Source organism: Falco rusticolus, chromosome Z, assembly GCF_015220075.1.
Source record: "Falco rusticolus isolate bFalRus1 chromosome Z, bFalRus1.pri, whole genome shotgun sequence".
NCBI lineage: Eukaryota > Metazoa > Chordata > Aves > Falconiformes > Falconidae > Falco > Falco rusticolus.
In genome coordinates this window covers 73829296-73852224 of record NC_051210.1, presented here as the reverse complement: position 1 = coordinate 73852224, position 22929 = coordinate 73829296, and the positions used below count along the sequence as shown (strand labels likewise).

The 22929-nt window shown below is 55.4% G+C and overlaps 3 protein-coding genes across 11 annotated transcripts in view; all 3 read right to left on the bottom strand.

The window, feature by feature from the left end:
* Positions 1-400: 400 nt before the first annotated feature.
* Positions 401-15205, bottom strand: PIGO (phosphatidylinositol glycan anchor biosynthesis class O). Of its 3 annotated transcripts, XM_037374086.1 has the most exons (11): positions 15158-15205; positions 14358-14851; positions 12826-12969; positions 11205-11328; positions 10040-10199; positions 9392-9565; positions 5917-7489; positions 5187-5390; positions 4673-4875; positions 3803-3873; positions 401-3197 (listed from the first exon to the last, which is right to left on the bottom strand). In XM_037374086.1, the coding sequence occupies exons 2-11, from the start codon at positions 14848-14850 to the stop codon at positions 3077-3079; spliced, it is 3267 nt and encodes a 1088-aa protein (XP_037229983.1). In that variant the 5' UTR covers position 14851; positions 15158-15205; the 3' UTR covers positions 401-3076. The 3 variants fall into 3 exon arrangements, with proteins under 3 accessions (XP_037229983.1, XP_037229985.1, XP_037229984.1); XM_037374088.1 differs by lacking the exons at positions 14358-14851; positions 15158-15205 and adding an exon at positions 12389-12607 and having other exon boundaries at positions 12826-12917; XM_037374087.1 differs by lacking the exons at positions 401-3197; positions 3803-3873 and having other exon boundaries at positions 4733-4879.
* A 393-nt stretch (positions 15206-15598) lies between these two features.
* STOML2 (stomatin like 2) lies at positions 15599-20832 on the bottom strand. Of its 2 annotated transcripts, XM_037374341.1 has the most exons (10): positions 20728-20832; positions 19682-19834; positions 19247-19346; positions 18571-18629; positions 18136-18237; positions 17454-17588; positions 16789-16933; positions 16366-16445; positions 16003-16131; positions 15599-15894 (listed from the first exon to the last, which is right to left on the bottom strand). In XM_037374341.1, exons 1-10 carry the CDS (start codon positions 20776-20778, stop codon positions 15763-15765), a joined length of 1086 nt encoding a protein of 361 aa, XP_037230238.1. In that variant the 5' UTR covers positions 20779-20832; the 3' UTR covers positions 15599-15762. The 2 variants fall into 2 exon arrangements, with proteins under 2 accessions (XP_037230238.1, XP_037230239.1); XM_037374342.1 differs by lacking the exons at positions 19682-19834; positions 20728-20832 and having other exon boundaries at positions 19174-19281.
* Positions 20833-20944: 112 nt separating this feature from the next.
* The window catches only part of FAM214B (family with sequence similarity 214 member B), a 42043-nt gene continuing 40058 nt past the window's right edge, over positions 20945-22929 (bottom strand). For 5 of the 6 annotated variants that reach the window (XM_037374183.1, XM_037374188.1, XM_037374187.1 and 2 more), the window contains one exon: positions 20946-22738. In XM_037374183.1, the coding sequence (XP_037230080.1) occupies positions 22585-22738 (154 nt within the window). In that variant the 3' untranslated portion in view covers positions 20946-22584. Of the gene's footprint in view, positions 22739-22929 lie in introns of all 6 variants that reach the window. The other variant, XM_037374189.1, reaches the window with a different exon arrangement.

The following is a 22929-nucleotide window of genomic DNA, read 5'->3' as shown; positions in this document are numbered from 1 at the left end:
ACTAACCAATAATGAGCTTAACTTTTGTAATATGTATGAGCTAATTATAACAAGGCATAAAAGGTGACTGTAAGGGACAATAAACGAAGTCTGCTGATCACTCATATTGAGTGACTGTGTCTTCCCTCCGTCGCGACACCTCTGGACACTCTCTGGGGCTTTAAAGCAGCAACCACAGCCATGTCTGCTCTAGCATCAGCCGCACATCCTGCTTCCAGGGTTGCCAAGCCTTGGGCCAACGTTAACTGTCACACCCAGCACACGCGGGAGAACAGGAGCCAAACAATCAGCTTGAGGGCAGCTGGGGAAGACTGTCAAAGATTAAAAAAGTCAAAGAAAGCAAGCAAGAGCATCTCCAGTCCTTGGAAAACTCATCTTGAACTTAAATTCTTTGGTGTAGTAGCCAGTCTGCCTTGGCTGAGCAGCTAGCATTCCTTGGCATCTCTGCAGTGACAAGAATGTACCTGCAGCTTTGTTACTGCAGGTTTTGTTTAGCCTCCAGCAAGGCAAGCATGCATATTTTCATGGCGCTCCAGCTCTGCTGTCCCCTCTGCTCCACCCTGGCCTCTCAGGGCTGTGAACCTACAGCCCTAGCAGGAAGGCAGAGGAGTGATATGGAGGGATGAGGAGAGGATGCCCAAGTGCTGGCTGAGCAGTCCAACCATGAACAATAGGCAGGGGAAGGCTCAGCAGCATTATGGTGGCTGCTGAAATAACAACTGCTCCCAGAGATGGGAGAGGAGGAAGCCCAAGGGCCTGGGTGGCCGCTGCAAGGACATCAGGGGCCAGCTCTACAGCCTTAGTGACCATAAGGATTTCTGCCAGCACAACTATATTCAGGCAGCAAGCTCCTGACCAGATTCTGAAGTTACAAGACCTACTTGGGCCCCGGCCTTGGGGTTTAGCAATGTGTGCTATATAGACTATCATCACATTAAATGAAAATTCAGTGGGTAGCTAACTCCATCCCCTTCCTCCTCTCTGCACCAATGCACCCCTCATCCATCAGCACGGCCCCCTCAGCACCGAGAACCATATGGCCACAAGGAGTCAGCAAATAACCCATTTTAAAGGGTGGGACTGCCTAAGCCCATCTAATTCTGGATTGATGCATTCCTTCCGCCTCAGTTTCCCCCACTGCATGCTGCTACTCCTTGCCTTGCACTAGCAGTGGTGTGCATGCATCTACGTGGCAACGCAGCCCTGGGAGTCATACCATCTACAAACCAGTCCGTGGTTGTGTCAGGTGAAGTTAAGCAGGACAAGCCCCCAGGGCAGGGGAGATGAAAGGCTGAGGTGGGAGACCACAGCCAGCAGGCCAGGGGAGGTCCCACAAAGGAAATGCAAAATTAGAGCAGTTTAAGACTCCCTGGAATTGCACCCCATCACCTGAGCAAGCATTTTGCAGGGGTAAAATACCAAACTAAACCTGCCTTCAAGGGCCGTTTTCCACAGTGACTGGGCATTGGGCGTAACAGCAAGAACTGAAAGCGATGAGAGAGATGACGAGACACTTTCCCCATGACTCTCCAGGGCAGATGAGATGAAAAGGCTTGAGTTACGCCAGCAGTCTGCAGTGAGGAACTCAAACAGGGGCTATCATGGTGCATAACTTAAAAAACAAATGGGATCAGAACAAAAATCAACGCAGGAATCATAGACAAGCAGTCCTCAGCTCTTTCCAGAGGGGAAAGAGACAAAAGGTTTCATAGCACCAAGTAATGCCACACAGTGGTTCAGGGCAGTAAGGAATGCCAGATCCCATCAAAACTGCAGAGGGAACTTTGATGGGATATGGCCAGGCACCATGGTCATGTCCTCTACCCCTGCCCCTAAAGAAAGAAATACGATGTCTCCTGACCGTCAGCATCCAAGGGTGGGTTTGGCGTAGCTCACTTGCAGCTTGAAGTCCCACACAGAACACCAAGGTGAAAAGGGAGACAAGCACCATATACGGGATCACAAATGCCATCAGCTGCAGTGCCTGACGTCCCTTCAAGCTGACATAACCCCCAGCACGTGCACAGACACCAGTGAACTAAGCCACCTCCCAGAAGAGTTGTTGCCCACTCAGGGCTTTCCAGCAGCAGCTCCCAGGCACCGCAGCTCACACCACTCCTGCAGTTGGGACAGCTGCTCCAGCCTCCCCTTTTGTCCTGACCAGACTCAAAATGGGGATGACCTGATGTTCTGTCACTATATCCTGCTGCATCTCAACTGTTCACAATCAACAGCCAGAATCCAGCAGCACACAAAGACACGGGGAGCCCCAGCTGCTACAGCCCAGTCCACGGGGACAAACAGGCTGAGATCATGAGTGGAGAATTTCTTGCCCATAGACACAGCTCTCCCTGCTACCACCCCCTCAACAAATACGCCTGCTTCAGGCTGTACAAGGCAGCCCAGAGTGCTCCCTACTGCCCTTCACAGGGCTGAGGAAGACCAGGAAAACGTGAGTGAGGCAGGAGGGGCCTCACTACAGAGCAACCAGTTGACTTTACAGAGGAGCAGCTGCTACCAAGACCCCAGGAACCATCTGCATGCATAACCATGTGTACTTTGATTCCAGCATGAAAACTGAGCACGTGGAGAGAAGTGGTGGCTGCAGGACCTTCGCTCTTCTCCCATCCTCATCTCCACTCCTCAGCAGGCCCCTTCCCATCAGTCACTGTCTCTGCACAGGCAAGGTGATGCCCTGCCAGCCACTGAAGCCAACCAACTGCACAGTGGGGACAGTTGTCAGGAAAGCAGCAGCAAGACATCTGTTTGGTGTTTCTCCAGAGGAGCACTTCAGGACTCCCGCTTCTTGGGCTCCTGCAGCAGAGTCCTCCTGCTGCCACAAACGCCCAGTGAGAGCTCTGACCTCCACTTCTGAGAAACACCACCGCAATAAGCGGGGAACGGTTGGCTCCAGTCCTTTTGTGCAGCGCTGAGGCAGGGAGCTGGGGATAATCCCTGACTGCTGTCGGCAGGCACTCGTTGCTGGTGGCTGATGTATCCCTCCCAGCCTGAGGGAAGCCAGGAAACAACCACAGCCTTGGCCAACAAGCAGGTCAGGTTCCCCATGTCTCCAATGCTACCTGAGCTGAAGCTGGCTGAACCAGGTGCTGACAGCACAGTCCACACGCATCACCAGAGAGATCCCCAGCAGGAGACAGATGCTGCTCACCATGAAGCCCAGCGACTCAAAGAGGAACCTGCAGGCACAACAGATGCAGTAAGGATATCACAGCCAGCATGCCCTGGCCTGGCGAAGGCAAGCTGCTACCCTCACACCCAGCAGACAGATCTTCCTGACAGTGAGAGGCTGGTAGCATCCCAGATCCTAAAACTTGAATTACAGTCACTCGCCAGCAGCTGCTGCCTGCAACGTAGAAGCCAAGCACACCTCTGCTTCAGAGGTTGTTCAGGACAACATCCAGGTAGGATTTTGAGTCCCTCAGAGGCTGAGGCCACCCTACACACCTACTAGCTCAGAGGTTTGCTAGTTTAGCATTTCTGCGTTTATCGTTTCTGGTCTGGTATCCCTACCTTTGGCTCTCTGCCCTGAACATTCCTAGCTTCCAGGTGAGCTCTGTACGTACTTAGAAATCAAGATAAGGAGAAACTTCCAGGTTCTAGCTCAAGTCCAGCTTCTGAACTTGAAGCAGGAATTAGTTAACGACACTCCTACAGCCTCTACTACATAAGAAGTCTGAAGATCGACCACAGTGTCTCTTCCAACATTACTGTCTATGAACTCTAGTCAAAATGTCAGTGGTATGAACCCTAACCCACCATCAGAGCAACTCCTGGGACTTACTTTGGGGCAAAGACCTTCCAGACCATGAGGTGCCTCCTGAGGATCATAGCTGCACAAACACAGGCCAGAAGCTGTGGAGGAGATCAGGAAAAAACAAGTTACAAGTGACTCTGGAGAGACCTCCTGGGCACTAGGTTCACATCTGAAGGTGGTACTAAACTGCACACACCTGAGATGCTGGTACAGCACACACCAGAAATAAGCATCCCAAACAGGATTCCTTTCCATCATGTCCTAAAGTCAGGACACACAGGCAGCTTGGGATATATGCAGGCTTTCCTGGGGTCAGGCTGGGACAGCACAGAGGAGGGCTCACACTGTGGCTAACCTGACCCAATATTTCACTGAGCGGAGCACTCCTGCCTTCCGGCTGCGGGGCCTGCCCCGTCCCTTGCACCCTCTGTGGTCTGACCACACAGGAGAATGATTTCAAGGGCTAAACCCCAGAAAGTTACTAGCTTCTTCCACGGGATTAAATTTCTGGTGTTTCGCTCCCTGTATCACCACAGCACAGGATCAGATGGAAATCACAGCTGGTGCAAAATAGAAGGCATGGTTGGGAAAAGGGGGAGCAGAATTACAACCATGCAGTTTCTGAAGAGGTGTTCCTACTCTGGATCGATGGGTATGAAAAGCAGTCTAACCTGTACTTCAGCTTCCATGCTGGAGCTCTCCCAAAGCACAGAGCAAATGGCATGGCTGAGAAGAGGACCTGTGCAGCTGCTCTTCCACCTGCAACTAGGCATATTACCCCAGGGCCTGTCTGAGCCCTGGTGGACCCCCTTCTCTCATCAAAGTGCCCTACGGCTCTCACAGCACCCCTACTTCCTCTAGACAGTCTTCCCACAGCCATCCTGCCTCTGTCCGTACCTGCGTCCCAAGGACAAAGAGGTACTTCAGCCCCAGCTGCAGCAGAGCAGTGGAGAACTTCTCTGGGGACTCCCGCAGCCTCATCTCCATCATGTGCTCCTCTACCTCCTGCAGCTCCTCCCGGGACTCCTTCTTGGGCTTCTTCCTCTGCGAGTTGGGCATCTCACACACAAAGGGCCAAAGCAGGAGCAGAGGGCAGCCAACTACCTCAAGGACAAAGGCACATGAAATTACTGGAGCCCAGGAGGTGAGGAGCAGTCTAGGCTCTGCCATCATGCCCTGGACATGCAGGAAGCATATACCCCAGCTCCAGTTTGCTGGTCAGGCACAACTGCATGGAGGCTGCAGGCCACGGGCAGCTCTGTGGCACCAGAAAGGGACAGCAAGGATGCTGCTGTTCAGCTGGTGCCGGAGCTCATCGCCTCATGCTCGGCCTGCAGGCCTCCAGACAAGGCAAAGAAAGCAGTGAGCCCTGTCTGCTCAGGCTCAACAGCCCAGGAAGAAATCGATTTACCTGCAAAGAGGATATGGGAGGCAAAGGTGTTGGCGCCCACCAGGACAGCAGGCAGGAGTTTCGTGCTGTGGTCAAGGTGAAAACCCACAAATGCTGCATTCCAGTGGATAGCAGGGAAGATGGGCTGGTGGCCTGTGGAATAGAAGAACTGGGAAGCAGCAAGGAGCCAGGAGATGACTGCATACCAGGGCACTGAAAAAGGCTCTGAGAGATAAAAAAATTAGAGACAGGTATCAGCACCAGGGAACAAGACAGGTCCACAATCGAAAAGAGCCTACTGACTTCTCTTCCAGGTTCCCTTTCCACACTCTGTCTTTTGAGAGACAGAAACCAGTCAGGGTCCCACCACAGACAGACTGAGGGGCCAGGCATTCCGTCTGCTGCCTGCCCTGCTACTGGACTCTGTCAACAGCAGTGAGGTCTGGTGGCTGTGAGCAGCCCAGGCAGAATGGATGGGTATAATAGAGCCCCCTTCCCTAAGGGACTCCCCCACCACCTCCTCCTCCTCTTCCTCCTCCCACTTTACATCCCTGCTGCACACACCTGTCTCCTACTAGAGAATTTAAGCAACTCTAAAATAAAGCTAGGAGGATCCCCTGAGGATCAGTGCATTGCCATTCCCCAAAAGCAGCACATGGACCCTGCCTCTCCCACTGGACATAAAACAAGCTTGCTGCAGATGACGCCCACACTGCATATCCAGAGGAAGCTCTACTGAGCCCTGACTCACCAGCATCTCCAGCAAGGCCTCTGGCACGCGTGTGGATGTGCAGCAGCACAAAAGCCTCCAGGAAGAGGAGCAGGAAGGCGAGACTCAGCCGTTCACTGTGCAGAAGCATCAAGAGGAAGCCCAGCAGGGTGAGCGCTATGACCAGGGCTGCCGAGTAGACGCTGCCCAGCCCATAGGCTGCAATGGTGGCCCTGCAGTTACCCCGCTCCAGGCAGCTCTTCTGAGACTCCTGCATCCTCTTGTAGATCTGAGGGATGACGTGGAGGAAGTTGACTTCAGAGCCGGGAACCCCCAGGTAGGGAGTGACGATGGATCCTGCTGACTCCCGTGTGTCCTTCGCGAACACTGTCATGGGATTGCACAGCAGGAGCAGCAGCCCCACGGATGCTAGTCCATAGACAGCCCATGGAAAGGCAACAACTGCCACCTGCACCAGCTCCTGCAGCTTCCCAAGAGAGTCATCAGCACTGGAGGCAACGGCCCAGTAGCAGGCAATGCAGAGGACCACCAGTGGGAAACCCCAGCGCACGAAGAGCACAAGGGGGTCCGAGCTGTTCAGGTTGCCGTAGCGCCGCAGCCAGCTCCGCACTGCATAGACCAGCCCAGCCAGCAAGGCAACACACAGGAGGTAGAAGAGATTCTTGGCTCGCGTGTTTCTCAGGCTGGCAAGGGGGGAGAGGAAAAGAGAAGGCCGACACTGAAGGATTTCTTCGCGGCACTGGTGGAAGAAACCAGAGAGGCGCACACAGACCAGAAGCATGGCCACGAGGCACAGCAGGTACCAGATCTCTCTCCGATAAGAAGAAAAACCAAGGAGCTGCTGCTTGGGGCCTTCTGGCACAGTCAGGCGACCATCCCAGTGGAGCTTCCCTACTAGCAACATCACCAGCGAGGCCAGCAGGAATGGGGCCACCCTGGCCTCAGCCACGACAAAGCTATCAGAGAACATAGCTCCGCAGCGGAAGAGCAGAATGCCCATGGGGAAGGCCAGCCCCAGCCACTCTCGCAGCCTCTGCCTCAGGCCAATGCTGGCCAAGGGTGGCTGACTGCCCGCCAAACGGGCTCGCTTGGGATGCCGGCCCCACCAGTGCCAAAAAAAACCCAGCTGAGAAGCAGCGGCTGCCCATGATGACATCAGGAGGAGATCCAGCCCCTCCTGGGTGAAGGCATGGGCCAGCCCAAGCAGAACAGTTACCACGAGGCCCCAAAGCAGCGGGTACAGGAGGCAGCTGCGATAGAAACAGTCCGATGATGCAGCCAGCTCTGAGGCCACATAGCAGAGCAAGCAGGAAGCAGCAATAAGGGTGCAGCCTCCCACCATACGCAGGGGATGGAAGCGGGCCCAAGACTGGGTGCACACAGCCCGTGCCTCCCGCAGGTAGAGCTGGAAGCGACTGATGAGGCTTCCCAGCCTGGACTCCAGTTCCGGAGGCACCAGTGTTGACCCCTGCACCTGGGCCAAGAGCTGACTGTGCTCCTCCACAGCGCTGGAGAAGAGCTCCTGCAGGTGCTGGAGCTGCTCTGCTGGCAGGTCCTGAGCCACCAGCGAGTAGGAGTGCAGGAAGCGGTCCACCTATGGGAGAGGGGACACTGGGTCAGACAGCGGCACTGGGACCACTGGGAACGGGATTCATTGCCTCGCACAGCCCCTTCAGAATGGAAACAGCCTCAGTCTGCCAACCCCTGCCAGGACAGACCTGTCCCCAGCCACATAACCCAGGGCTGGTCACTTAAATCCAGGATGTGACTTGCAGGAAACACAATCCCTCTGCCAAACCCCTCTCAAGTGATGTATCCATCCTGACAGCCACACTGACTCCTCTCAGTTCTTCACCTGCAGGTGTATGCCTGGTAATGCTGTGTATCAGTAAGAACTTCTACACAGAGTTTTTGGTAACAATAAGGCAAACAAGCCCCCAGAAGTCTGAGTCATTACTACCTATTAATCTGCACCCCATGTTGACTTTTACATTGTTTGTCTGAGGACAGACAGCTTATAGTTGATCAGATCAAATTGCTCCCCCTTCTTCAATACAGGCACATTAACCCACTGTACCATAAGCTAAGGACAGCTCACTCTGCTTTCCACTTCAAGAGGACAGGAACAGAGGCAGCTATGATCCCAAAAGTTGTAAAAAAAGTCTTACCAGGGCATTAACAGGGCAGGGCACCCATACAAACATCCAGCCGCTCAGCAGTGTAGGTCTGCTCAAACACTGAAACATCCCAACACCTTCACATACTTCCCAGCTGCCTCAGAGCACAGACAGAATCAGTCTGCCCCTACCCATGAATGGCAAACATAGGCACCAGCTCTCCCACAGGCCTGCACAATTTTCCTGGTGTGCAAAAGCTTCTTCACCACCAACACGATCGAGCCAGAAAACTCCTCAGACAAATGAGTGCAAATATTTAAACAGGCAGGATTGGATAACACTAATTCCTAACAGAAGATGATCGATATTCTTGGTGACTAACAAGACAGTAACGTACACTACACTATCATCTTTAAATGACAAAGCACTCTGCTGCTCTATAAATACACAGCAGAGATGCTGAACACTTCCGCCCTCCCATCAGCGATCATATCCACTCCAGCTCCTCACTGCCTTGCACCAGTGGTGTCCAACTGTCACCAAAGAACTGGCTGGGGGCTGCAGGAGTTATTGTTGTGCTCCTAGCAATCCAAGGGTCCCTCAAAGGCAGACCAGCACTTAGCTGAGACACATGTTGCAATGCATGTGGCAAATCTGGTTCTGGACCATGAGATCCACCGAGCCACAACAGATGGCCCTCATGCCCTCCATGGAGGCTCTGGCTCGCCCTGGTAGATGGCCTGCTCCATTGCCTGGGCTTCTTTTATACCTGGTATAGTCACTCTCATTCAAGATTTGTCCTTCAGAAATTAGGGTTCTGTATTTTGTTGCACTTGGTATAAACTGTTCCTTCTCTACTCCACTTCACTGGCACCTGTTAAATGATGATTCTTTTACTCAGTCATTCATTACTGTTTTCCTTCTGCCACTGGTCTAGAACTAGAATAGTTCTTTAGCTAACACTTTCTCTTTCAAAACTGAAGCAGCATCGAAACATCCATTTGTACTCCTGAATCTCCATTAACAAGACTTGCCCCTAGCCGTCTTCAGCCTTGAGGAACCAGCCTCCCTGCCAGACTCTCCAGTCACCAAATCCACCTGTCTGGGACCAACCCTCACCCTGAAGTGAATACCACCTTCCCAGCCAGTATTTTACACACTGCAGCACTCAACATCTAGCACTAAACAGGTAACTCTCATTTCTCTTTTGAGAAAATGATGCAACCTTTTACTGGAGTAAACACTGCAAAGGAGGTAACTCTTCAAAATAAGTTCCCCACGAAGACAACACCTTGCCACCACGTCACCTCCACCAAACAGAAGAGGCTTGTGCTTAAAATGCCATTCCTTCTCCTCTCCAGTTCAATGGGGAGGCCTACCTGCTTGGCGTTGATGTGATAGACCGAGAGCTGCTGCAAGGCTGCAGACACAGCATCGCCATCCCCGGAGAACAGCTCAGCCATCACCTCCCCGATGTTACTGTAGGGGATGGGCACACCCAGGAGCAGGGCCACAGTGGGCACCAGGTTCACCTGGGCAACAGCCTCGGGCTCCTGGAGAGGGAAAAATTGGAAATTTGGAAAGAACACAGCAACATGGCTTTTCACTGGGACTAGAGGATGATGGGGAAGACTTTCCTCTTCAGAGGAGAATATGGGTGAGCCAGGAGTGGGAAAATGCAGGGGAAGGCAGCGGCACAGCTCTGCCCTCCCTAAGCGCCCTGTGGAGGGGAGGATGCTTGCTGGGAGCTGCAGGTCCTTAGGTATGCCCCTGGCTGCTTAACAGCTCACCGGGCCCTACTCAAACACCCTTCACAGCTGGAGGGGCCTGAACATGGGTCCCAAACACTTTGGTTACCAGCACCCCATGTCAGTTTTTCCATTGTTCTCTCCAGAAAGGTGACAGACTCCTCACCTCCTCTCAGTCTAAATGACCCCAATGGAACTGTTACTCTCTAACCCCAGGACACATTTTCCACCCTGAATGCCACCTCAAGCAGTGACAGCTAAGGATCAGCTCCTTCTCACCTCTGGAGGGCCCGTGCCAAACAGGGGCGTTCTGCTGTACACAAACAGCGCTGCGTTCACTTCCTTCTCGCTGTCACCGCCGTGGTCTCCAGTGTCTGTCATACCATGATCCCCAGCCACCAGAAGAAGGGTGTCATTCCCCAGGTGATCTACCAAGGATCTGTCACCCGAGATAAGGAAGGTCAACTCCTACCTGGGCAGAGGCCCAAACAGCCCAGGTGGGAGAGGGCATGTCCCCACCAAGCCTGCCTGCACCACAGAGGTGAAGCCCACAAAAGGATCTGAGCAAAACCAAGTGCTGACACAGAGCTGTAACAACTGAGCCAGGTACTAAGGCAATGGATGCTTTACAACCAAAATGAAAATTCTAAGCCTTGAGACAGAGTGGACTGCTCTTGCTTAGGTCCCCAGTGAATGGTGGCTGGTTCCTCTATGCCTCCAGGGATCTTGACAAAATGCAATTCAGAAGAACAGTTCCCAACAGGAATGCATTTTAGGCTGCATCTATTTGGGTCTTGTATACTGCATCATGTTGTGTGAGCTGTCTCCGGCTTTTATGGAAAAAAAGAGGGGACCTGCCCCTGAAGAACACATTAGGTATGACACAATATGCACTCTCAGGTGCAGCAGGGGCAAGTTACCCACTCCTTCTAGCAGCAAGAATTAAAGCAGTCCTAACTAGGAGTCAAAAGCCACAGCATTTTGGGCTGAGGCACAGCTGTGTGGATTTCTGGATCCCATTCTGCCCTCTGACACAAAGGTGCAACTCATGGGCCTGTGCAGTAAATGCATCATTCCCTAGCCAGGGTCCTCCAAGTGCTTCTCAAACAGACCTCAGTGTGAAAATCTCCCTTTTAAAGATGAAAAGAGTGAGGCTCAGTACTCCAGCTGCACCATCACCTGATGGTTTGGCTGAGAAACAAGGCCCCAAGACCTGAAGACAGCCTTACCTCTGAAACCAAACCTCTTGTGAACATGGGTCTATGCAACCGAGACCACCCCATAGCTGAGGCTTCAGCTGCTGCTGACCAAAGCCATTCTCCATTTTAACAGGCACAGTAAAAGTCCCGTTGCTCTCTGCATCTGTAAACTCCCTGGGAAGACCCCACCAGCCTGGGTCAAGGAAGAGGCCAGCTGGCAACCCCGCAACTGCCGCACTAATCACCTGAGCATCTCATTCATCTGGGTGAGCTTCTTAGCCATTTCAGGATGGTCAGGTCCATGTTTGTGCCCACAGTGGTCCACGCCGAGGAAGTGAGCAATCAGCATGTCCCATTCACCACTGTCCACTGCAGAACAAGAGCAGCCTTATCACACACACACTAACCCGGGATTCAGGCATGGGCTCTACATCTGGATCGTCTTGCCAGAGCTTTCTGGTTGCCTCTGGAAACTGCTGTTTCTCCCCCTCCTGCCATTGTCGCTCCTAACTCTCAAGTGGACAGTGCAGGTTTTAAAAGAAGCACACTCCTGGATTGCTGGTGCCTGGGTACAATGCCATGGGAAGCTCAATGCCCGTAAGTGCCCCAGTATCCATGTTTTTTGTCCACCACTCCTCAGGAGGGGAATGGCTCAATGTCACCCAAGTCACTTTGAAATACCCTTAACTCAAACTGCCACAAACTGAGTGTGTATAAGTATATAAACTTATAAAGTATATAATGCTATTATTGCCCCAGCCAACCCCCCAGGTTTATATACCCAGCATGACACCCCATGGTATGGAACACCCCTTTGGCTGGTTCAGCTCGGCTGTCCTTGCTGTGTCCCCTCCCAGTTCCCTGTGCCCCTCCAGCCCTCTCGCTGGCAGGGCCCGAGAAACTGAAAAGTCCTTGACTCAGTATACACCCAGCAATAACTAAAAACATCAGTGTGTCATCAACATTGTTCTGACATCAGCCAAAACACAGCGCTGTATGAGCTACTGAGAAGAAAGTTAACTCCACCCTAGCCAAAATCAGGACACTGAGCTAAACCAAGGGGACGCTCAGGAAAAGGAGAACCCAGAACTACAGTCCTCTAGAGATATTTCATGTCAGACTCATCAATGTGCCCCTCTGCATCCAACCTAGGCCATGTGCCTGGCACACCAACGCTGTCCCTAGCTAGGGAGTTACCTGGGCCTCTCCCCTCTGCTTCAGGGCCTCAACACCTAAAAATCGACATATCTGGAGTTAAAATGATGAACTGCAGCTCTCCCACAGGGCATAAGGACTTCCCCCTGAAGGGCCACTGCGCTCTTGATTCACTTTGATTCACACAGATAAAACAAAGAGCACTCCCCTTGGTCCCAGGACCGCAGAACAATCTGAAATCACCTAGAACTCAGAAACCAATCTCACAATTCACCTTCTTCTGACAGCTGGGAGCCAATGACCCTCTGCTGAGAGCAACATTGTGCCCCAGCCTCCCAAGCGGGTAGCTGCGCTGTTGTGTATTTCCCAGAGCACTGTGTGCCCCTGCACAGACACGTGTCAAAGTTAAGCTGCTCCTCTGGCTCCATCCTGGCAGCGTATTTCTAGGACAGATATTGAAGTCTAACCTCGTCCCATCAAGTTGCACTCTCTCCTAAACAGAGGAAAGGCATTTACAGAAACAGTTCACAGGCTCCAAAAGCTGGCTTATCTGTGGAAATGCAGCTAGAGCACTGTAATCCCTGTGCAGCAGTGTGTGACTGCCCAGAGCCACTTCATAACAGAAAGAACTCTTTGGTCCTACCCCAAACTTGCAGTAGGACCCCCACAAAACATATGGGCTATTCAGGCCCTGGGGAAAGAGCTGCTTACCAGTTGGATAGAGATGTTGCAGGATCCCATCATCCACAGTGTGAAGATCCTTCACATTAAAAGATGGGAAGAAATACGAGCGGAAGAACTTCTTGGGGAAGAGTCCTTCCCAAGTGTCATCACCCATGAAGACCACTCTTCTTCCTAATTCAGCAAGAAAGGAATTAATGACAGCAGGGAGCCCACATGAGTCATGCTGTTACTCTCACTACAGCAAAGAGCCTGGGCAGGTCCAGGTCAGGGTCTAGAACTCTGGCTCCTTTCCAACCCACACTCAAGAGCAACCTAAAATTAAAATGACCATGTGGCTGTAAATGAGTTTGAATACAGGGAAAGACCAGCCCTGTTTCTAAGCCCACAGGTCCTGTCCCCCTCCGAACCCACCTGCACAACATCACGACTTATCTTTGACCTCTGACATGTCACCCCAGCAGAAAGACCAGTGAGTTGAACAGGCGAGGAAGCAGGCAGGTACCCACTTCACTACAGCACTTAGGAAGATGCAGCACAAAGCAGACGAACCTTTGCCCAAGGCCTGCAACCCCACTGTAAAACACAAGGCAGCAGACTGGCTGCTGACAGGGGCTGAGGAGAATCTGTGAGTCCTGGGTTCTGTTTTTTTAACACGATGGTGGGTCTTCACAAGCAGAAAGGAGAAGGCAAAAGCACTGACACTTCCCACCACCCTCACTCTGCTTGTCCTGCCTGCTGGCAGGCAGCTCTCCATGTTTCCACAAAGCCTCTCCAGCCTGCAAGCAGGAACTGTTTCTTCCGAGGCTGCTGCTCTGGCATAGGGTGTACCAGTGTTTTGCACCTCAGTTGATTTACCACATTTGCCCACCCTGTCACACTCAGTGGAGCAGACAACCCCATCACACTAACTCATCCCAGGTACTGGTATGTGTGCCACTCTAAGCCCTGGAACGAAACACCTCTGGGTAACACAAGACTGCATCCTGTCCCCTTCTCTTCACTCCATTGTCCTCGTCCCAGCCAAAGAAGCCCTTTTCTGCAGCACTAAGCACACCCCAGCAGCACCAAACCACAGAGGAAATGTGACGAGGTCTCTGCCAAACAGTTGCAGGCAGCTGGCCAGGCAGGCTTGCTGCCTGAGTGACAGCCCCGCAGTACACCTGGCACCAGCTCCTCCCTCGTCATGTGTCTCACCTGAGCGCAAACATGGACACAACTGACTGCCCTTGGCTTCAGGAAGCCATTCCTGGTGGTGACCTTGTGACATCACCGTCAGTGCAATCACTTTCATCTGCTTCCTCGTCATCTTTGAAGACACTGAAGATGAAGCCATGGTCCCAGCTACTTCTTACTCCCAGTATAAGATGAAGAAACCCTACCTGTCTGACAGCTCTGCCTGAGGTAATTTTCATCTGAGTAGGGCAAAAGAATTGTCTGACAGGGTGGATGTGTTGTAAGCAGTTCCCTTCCCAGTGAAAGAGGAATGAGAGTGCCATGTGAGCACTGATCAGTAGCTTGCACATGCTTGGCCCCGTGGGACACTGCCCCTGCCCGCCTACCGTTCTGCACCAGCTGCGCCAGCAGGTTGTCCTCCTGGATTGCGTAGGTGGCAAAGTTGCTGCCCACATCGATGAAAGTGGGCAGCGAACCGGTGGTGAGGCCCTTGATGCGCTGCATGGTGGCAGTGGGGGGGTCGGCTCGGAAGCGGTACAGGCGGGCATGGCGCGGCTGGGAGGTTGCAAGGTGGTGCAGAAAACTCAGCTTGTTCTCATAGGGCAGCGGGCTGGCCTTGGCTGGATTAAAACGTGCAAACTCGAAACTGAGGGCATCGATGATGACAAGCACGGCCTTGGAAAAGCGCTGGGGTGCCCAACAGGAGCCCAGCGGGAGGCTCTGCCTCTCCCAAGGCGGTGGCACCAGCGGGTCCGAGCAGGAACTGCTGCTGGCGAGCTCGATCCGGGTGAGCAGGAACCCGCTCATGAAGAGCCCGATGCCGGCGAAGAACAGCAGGCACACCCAGGCCAGGAACAGCAGCACCGGCCACCGCTGCATCCTGGCGGGGGGACAGCAGGCTCGGCCGCCGCGCCGCCGCTGGGCTGGGCCCGACTCCGCACCCCGCCGCGGCCCGCACCCCTCCCCCGGCCGGACCCCCCCTCCCTTCCCCCCCCCCCCTCCCGGCCTCCACCTCACACCCGGGCTCGCCCTCGTGCCCCCCCTCCCCCCCCGGCTGCCCTCGCAGCCCCTCACCCCCCGCCGCCCCCACAGGTCTCTCGGCCCCCCTAGCACCCCGTGCCGCACCCCCGGCCCCCCACCGCTCAGGGCCCCCTCGGCCCCCCGTGCCGCCCCCTCCCCTGCCTACCTGCGGCCGCCGAGCTCCAGCGCAGGCCGCCCCCGCCCCCCCGGAAGTGCCGCGCGTGGCCGCGCAGCGGCGGACAGCGGCTGGTGGGGGTAGCGCCCCCTGGCGGCCGGGAGTCGCACCACGCCCCCGCTTCTCTTGGAGGACCCCCACCTCGACACATGCTTTGCTTTAATTAATTAATTAACCGCCAGAGGCGTTTCTCCTCCGTGCGGCGTAAGCTACGAGGCGCTCGCTATAGAGACCCCGCCGTCACACACCACGGCGGCAGCTACTGGGAGGGCAAGGGGATGATGACAGGAGCTCACACCCCTGGAGAGGGGGGTGTCCCCACAAGGAGACGGGGGTCCCGGTTCCTCCCGCAGGCCATTGGGAGCCGCAAGAGCCCGTTTAGGGGGTACAGTGGGGTCACGGGTCAGGCTCCCAAGTGCCAGCAGACATGCCGCAGCTGCACCTGTACCATTTTATTACGGTTACAATCCAAATAAAAAATAAGGACCGAGGGAAGAAGAACCAGAACAAGAGCGTCTGACCAGGGAGGGCGGCAGGACAGGCCCAGGGCCTGCCGGGCTGCCAGCAGTCAAGGGCGCAGGATCCTTCTGGCCCCATTAGCTGGGGCTGGCCTGTTCTCTCTTAAGCACGTCCGTGGTGGGAGGCTGGGGGTCCTCACAGGCTGGGGGCATCTCATCCTGAGTCTTCACAGCTTGCGGCTTGGTCAGTGTGGTGTAGATTCCCAGGGCCTGAAGGGAACAAGAGGCATGGGGGAGGAGAGGAGAGGGCCAGGCCCCTCCGGGCTGCCACCTTCACCTCCCCCAGGCAAGAGACAGGGTCCCTGTGAGCACACTAACCTGCGCGACCATGTTGGTGACATCGCCGGTGTTGGCGGGCAGCAGGACAGTGTTGGAGTCTTTGGCAAGCTTGGAGAAGGCGCTCACATACTGCTCAGCCACAGAGAGAGAGGCGGCAGCGCTGCCATGCTGGGGGGAGAGGGACGAGGTTCAGCAGCAAGTCAGACACCCCCAAGAACTCACCCGTGCCCCTAGCCCCACACCACCCCGGCTGGTCATGGCCCCCAGGACAGCAAAACTCTTCACTTGCTACTGCTGAAGATGCCAGGGAGCATCCAAGAGAAAGCCAGGTGCCACCCCAGCCATGGTTTCACCTCCCCCAGTGCCAGCGCTGAAGCTGTGGTGTCCCAGGATGTCGCTCACCTGCTGTGCCAGAGCAGCTGCCAGGAGCTGAATAGCCTCCGCCTTGGCTCTGGCCCTGACCAGCATCGCATTGGCTTCTCCTGCAACGAACCACAGCAAAATGCACATCAGAACCTCGACAAAGCACTCAAAAGGAGCGAATCAAGACAATTTCAAGGAGAAAATCAAGACAAATTCATGCATGCAAAGCCTCCTTTTCCTTCAACACCTGCATGGCAATACTCCTGCCACACACCTCCTGCTGCACCAGGCTGTGGGGCAGCAACGCGAGCTGGAGCTCAGCGCGAGGGCCCCAGCAAGGAAGGATCAGTGTAGTTGAGGAAGCCTGGACCACAGCGACGCGGTCTCTCCCTGGGGGCATCACCCCTCAATGTAGAGCTACGGATTTCCCCAGGCCCCACATGTTGTAGCCCAGGGCACTACCAGCAGCTTTGTTGATTTGTTCGGCCTTCTCAGCTTCTGATGCCAGGATCTGGGCCTGCTTCTGCCCCTCAGCTACATTGATAGCCGATTCCCGTGTTCCCTCTGACTCCAGCACTGTCGCCCGCTTCCGTCGCTCTGCCTCCACCTGCCAACACAGGTCAGACACCAGTCTACTACAGCCGTGCTGGGGAAATCCCACCCGTTGGGCAAAGCGCAGCGAGGACAGGCTCCTACATCCTGCTCTGGCAAGCATGGCTTAGCAAAGTATGAGAACACAGCATGATCCCCAGTGAGGGCTGGTTCTGCTCCCCACACTGCACAGTCCTCCATAGCCTGGTCCACACCTAACAGGACAGACACTTCCCCCTCCTCCCCTTCCAGTCCTGAGATCTGGCACCTGGCTTTTCTCAGTGGGAGATCTTCAGCTCTGGGTCTTGCTTCCTACAGAGCCCAGTGTGAATTTTAAAGGGAGCTGGCAGGGCCCATGTGTACCAGGCAGTGGCCACCACCACTGAAATAAGGATGGGAATTATTTATTCAATAGCTGTAGGTTTGCAGCCAAAGTGTCAGTGGGCTTCCCTCACCACAGGAGGGGTCAGCACTGCCAGCTCTGGACAGTTGACAACTTCCCTCTTGTTCCAGATTGTCATCCCAGAGAACCAAACCTGCATCTGCATGGATTCCTTCACACGTGGGGGTACATGGATGTCCTTGATCTCATAGCGCAGGCATCGGATGCCCCAGCAGTCTGAAGCCTGGTTGATGGCATCCACAATGTTGGCATTGAGGGACTCCCGCTCCTGGGAGGCACAAAAGGAATGGCAAAAAGCAAAGAAGAATAGCTTAGTGTGAGAAAGAGGTCAGGAGGGAAACAGACACATCCAATCACAGGCCAAGGCCAGTCAGAAAAACCCATCTCCAGAGGAACTAAGGCAGGATCAAGTGCTTTCCACATCTCTTCAGGGGGTTACTGTTCTCCTAGAGGGAGCAGTGCCCCAAACTGAAATTGCTGGGATATAAACATCTGGTGTACATCTGGATACAAACATTGTCCAGGAATGCCAACTGCTTGTTTCTCCCAGCAAACACAGCATGAGGGCTACAGCCCCCCACGAACTGCGACAGCCAGGACATTCATCACTGCGCCTGAGCAGAGTCACCAACTCCAGAGAAACACAGCTGGACCAGCCGAGTCTCCAAGGATTCACCAATAGGTCAACTGTAACAGAAGCCAGAAGCCCTCTAACCAAAGGGCATTTTAGTGTTAAGTGTATCAGCCTGGCTGTGCAGATTGCCCCAAGGTTTCAAGAGACACTGGCAGCTCTGTGATACACCTCCCCAGCTCACCCGGAACACTCTGTCGAGGGAGAGTTTGCCAAGTTCAGATCTCATGGTGGTCTGGGCCAGCTGGGTCACTGCATACTCAGGATCTTCCACCCCATAGCTGGCCTAGAGAGCAGAAATAAAAAACAGAGTCAGTGGCAGTGCCAGGAGGAACCCTGAACAAGGCAGGATGGGCAAACATAGCGCTAAGATGAGAAACCTGCCACAGATACCCCTGCCGAAGAACAGCAGAGTCCAGAGCCTTGTGAGGGGCTGGGGTGCTCAGCCCACCCACCTCACAGGGCATAGCAAGCTGGGCAGAGGCTGAATCACGTATCATCGGGCAAAGGGAGTCAGCAGAAGGCTGCCAGCTGAGCAGTGCAGCACACACAGACCATGCTGGGTGCAGCCATGAAGGCTGCAAATTTGGGCCAAGTGTCAGTGCAGCAGGGACAGTACCTTGTAGGCGTCCATAACCCGCAGATAAAGCACGCCATCAATCTGCAGGGTAACATTATCTGCAGGGAGAGAACATGTCGTTACTGAAGCACCAAAGACAAAACATGGCAACTTCCCCTCCCACAAGAGAGTAGGGCATGACCCTTTCCTTCCAGTGGCAGCAGCGTAGTACAGAAAAAGGACTGGCTGAAATGGATCTCCTCATCTAAAAGACTTTGTTAGCACAACCTTGACATTCCCTAGAAAACACTGTGTTTTGGTGTTTTAATATGCAAGTCTCAGATTTCTAGACCAAAACATTTCATACTGTAGTTATCTTCCTAAATTGAGACCGGGGGGGTGGGGGGGTGGCAGAACAAAAGCTTAGTGCTAGAATTGTAACAGAGCTGTCCATTAACCTGATCTGAAACCTTTTTTACAGAACAGAGGTTTTTTTGTGGCCCAACACAGGAAAACATCTGAAAAATTGACTCATGCCCAGGTGCATTCGTCCCAGCAAGAAGAGGCAGCCGCAGCCCTGAGAGGAGAAATGGGATCTCCTGCTCACAGCAAAGCCCAGGTCCCCATGGACAGGGCTGAGTGGTCTGGGACATTTCCACTCACCCTCACGCTGTCCATTGCTTATCCCAGTCACAGCAGAACGAAAGGGAGACAGAACGCAGAAGCTGTTCCTTACCGAGGGTGACAGCTGACTGCTCTGGGACATTAATGACGATTTCTTTGAGACTCTGCACATAACGAATACGATCCAGGAGAGGGATGAGGAAGTTCAAACCCTGGGAAAAGGGCAGGATTAGATGCCTGAGCCCTCTGATCTAGGGTTTTCCTCCCAGAGACCTCAGTCGGACTAGAGGGACCTGTCTAAACAAAGCCCAAGTACGCTACATGCTACAAATGCCACAGGTAGAGCAAACATGCTTTACACGTTGGGGGAATTTAGGTTTCCCTGTGCTTTTAACACTCCACTGAGGAAAAAAGTCTACAGGCATTCAAAAGGATTGCAGTCTGGAAGAGTAAGCACGCGAACCCCCAAATCCTCATGGAAAGGACACGCCTCGCTATAGCTTGAGGAACCTGCTGAATCCAGAGGGGGAGAAAAGTGGCTTCTTACAGGCTCAAGGATTCGGTGGAACTTGCCCATCCTCTCCACCACCCAAGCCTCCTGCTGCGGCACAAAGAGCACCCCGATATTCACAGGTAGGCCAGAATTCAAGCGCCGTGGTGCCAAGGCCAGCCATGCTGAATGCTTCAGCTGCTGGGAGCGCTAGAGAAAGGAAAAGGAGCATGAGTGAGCCCAGCTGCTGGCACCATCTCTGCTCTCCCACCTGGGATCACTGCTTGCAGCCTCAATAAACCTGGGCACAAACCAGCTCTGATGCCCCCAAAAAACCCATGCTGTGCAGGGACACGGGCCATTCCCACAGGGATGTGACCTGGATGGCAGGACCAGTGTGAGTGTCAGAGCCTTCCCTGCAGATGCAGGGGAGCCTGTCCTTGTGCTGAAGGTTTCTCCATGTCTCCCCTTCTCCCACAGCCCTACTAGGGCAGGTAGAAATATAGCCTCCTGGACACCATAAAGGAAAGGAAGGTTTGCACATGGTCCTTCTGCCCCACTCAGCCCCCCGTAACACGGTGAGACACCTTCTTCCCGTCCCTTCCCCCTCACACCACCCCACTTCGACAGTCCGTCCCTTCCCAGCTCTGGCTGCCTCCTGGCCCCCTCCAAGGACCTGTTTCCCTCCCGCACCCCCTCACTCTCCTCCCCACAGCCCTTCAGTCCCACAGCTCTCCTCAACACGCCCCCTGCCCAGCTCTCCCCAGCTCCTCCCTAACCTCCCCCCGCACACCGCAACCCACTGCTCAGCCCTCCACGTCCACCTCTCCAACAACCCTCCCCCCGCGCCCCATCAGCTCACCCCACCGCTCCCGGCTCCTCCCGGTCCCCCAACACCCCCAGACACCCATTTATCCCCGGGCCTCCTCTGCGCCCTCCCCGCGCCCCCCTACCCTCACGGGCGCCCGTCTCCCCTCAGCCAGCTCCCCCACGGCCCCACCACCTCCGCCCCGCTCCCCTCAGCCCGGGATCCCCCCGGGTCCCCCCAGCCTCTTGCAGCACCGCCTGCACCGGGCACCCCCCAAAGCCTCCCCCGACCCCACCTGCAGGAGGCTGAGGCCGGGCCCAGCTCGGAGCCCCGCCCGCGCCAGCATCGCTCCGCCGCCCGCTCCGACCGGTGCCGGTGCCGCCGCCGCTACTACTCCTGCCCCGCCGACCCGGAAGACGTGGCGGGAGGCCCCGCCCCTTCCGGGACGCCGCTCAGAGCCGCCCGTCCCGCCCCGGCGGCCGCTGCCCTTTGTTCCGCCCGCCCCCCGCAACGGCAGGGGCCGGCCTCCGTTTGTAAACGGGTTTTATTAAAGTCATTAAATTAAAAACAAGCACGAAAAGTACCGGTACAACCTGTCTGCCCACGCTGGGCCGCGGCGAGGAGGACCCGGGGCGGGCCCCCGGTGATGGGGGGCGAGGGAGACCCCGGGAGCCGGTGTCCTGTGTGTGTCGGCGGGGCCGGAGCCCCCCGAAGGCCCCGGGGTGTTGGGGGTAGGGGGTGCAGTTCGCCTCCGGCCGGCCCCCAGCCGTGGGTGCGGAGGGGAGGGCCGCGGATACGCGGTACGATCCCCCTACAACGGTGGACAGCCCTGGGAGCCCCCAGTCCTGGGGGTGCTGCCCACCGCGGGGGTCCCAGCCCCACACAGGCTGGCACACGGAGGTGTAGGAAGTGCCCCGCTCTTCCTCCCCGTTGCAGAGAGGGGCTGGGGTCCCCGCAGCCCAGCGGCGAGCACGGGTTGGGGGCGATGCAGGCCACGTATGGGCCTGGTTCCCCCAGCCCTTCTCCCCTCTCTGGCCAGCCCACAGCTCGGCCCGCAGCTCTCCAGGCAGCAGCAGGGACAGGCCCTGTTCCAGCTTATCCCCAAACCTCCTCCCGAAGGCCTAACACAGCTCCCGCTTGATGTCCTCCATTGCTTTCTCCCTTCCCCGTGACTAAGCTAGGGCTCAGGCTCCTGCCCATCCTCTGGCACCTGGTCACTGTGCCAGGCTCCTGCCCAAAACCAGCTCCTGGAGACAGAAAAAGGCCCTGTATTTTTTGAAATGTCCATGTGGGCTCCAGAGGTTCCTGCCAGGAGGGCTGTCCCTATGCTGCTGTAGAAAGCCTCAGTCCCCCATGACCATGGTCCCCAGCCATGACTATTGCCGTGGATCATGGGGCTGAGAGACCCTTCCCTGCCAGCCACGGGCTTCCTGGGGCTGCAGGACAAGTCCAGGCTTCCCCCAGCCTGCCTGAAGCAGGAGGGCTGGCCTCACAGAGCTGCTAAGCAGCAAGCCTCAGCCTGTCCTGGGGCTTTAAACACAGCCCCAGCCTGGGAGCTATGCCCTGGCCAAGCTGCACCCTGGCCCTACCCTCTCCTCCATGGGCCAAAATATCCCCATAACTCCAGTCTCTCACAGTAGCCATAGCCCTGCCCCAACCCAGGCAATCCGAGCGCCACCAGGGGCCTCATCCAGCACTGAAAATAACAGAACAGCACCTCCAAACCTCTGCACAAGCCTCCTCTGCGCTCCTAGCAACAATAAATACTAATAAATACAAACTTTTCTGCACTTCCTGCTCCCAGCCCTGGGACCAGTGTGGGTAGCCTCACCTGGAGCCTCTGGCCCAACTCTTCACTGCCACCCACCCACAGCTACAGCAGAGAAGCTGGTGCAGCTGGGAGCAGCAGTGGCAGAAGCTTTGGGCATGTCCTGGAGTGCCAGGGCTGCTCCTCAGCCCCTGCCCCTCCAGGTGAAGCCCCCTCAGTGATCCCAGCCCTGCTGCAGGGCACGGGCACGGTGTCTGTGCTGCTCAGGAGGAGCGGGGCATGTGGAGAGGGTGATACTTCAAGGCAGTGCTTGTTTTTGGCCCTTTTACTCTCTCCAAAGTGCTGGGCTGGAGGCTCCCTGGTGGACCTGGGGCTGCGAGAAGGTCAGGCCCGGGGTGAGTAGCAGGGGTTCCTCGGCATCTCCGTGAAGGATTTCAGTTCATACGGGATCCCCGAGTCGACCTCGATCGACTTGCGGGAGAAAAGCATCCGGATGTCATTGTGAAGGTAGATCTTCCCCGACTTGGAGCTGTGAAACCTGAGTGGAGACAAGAGCAGGGTGGAGGGACGTCAGGCTCCCAGACAAGGGCAGGACAGCCTCGGCAGGTGGCATAATCCCCTTGCCTAGTGTGCCCCTGGTCAAGGTGGCCATGCTCTGCTCCAGTTGCCTTCGGAGGGACAGAAGCCACTGCCCTTGTGCAGGGTGGCAGCTCCAACCTCCCTGAAGGA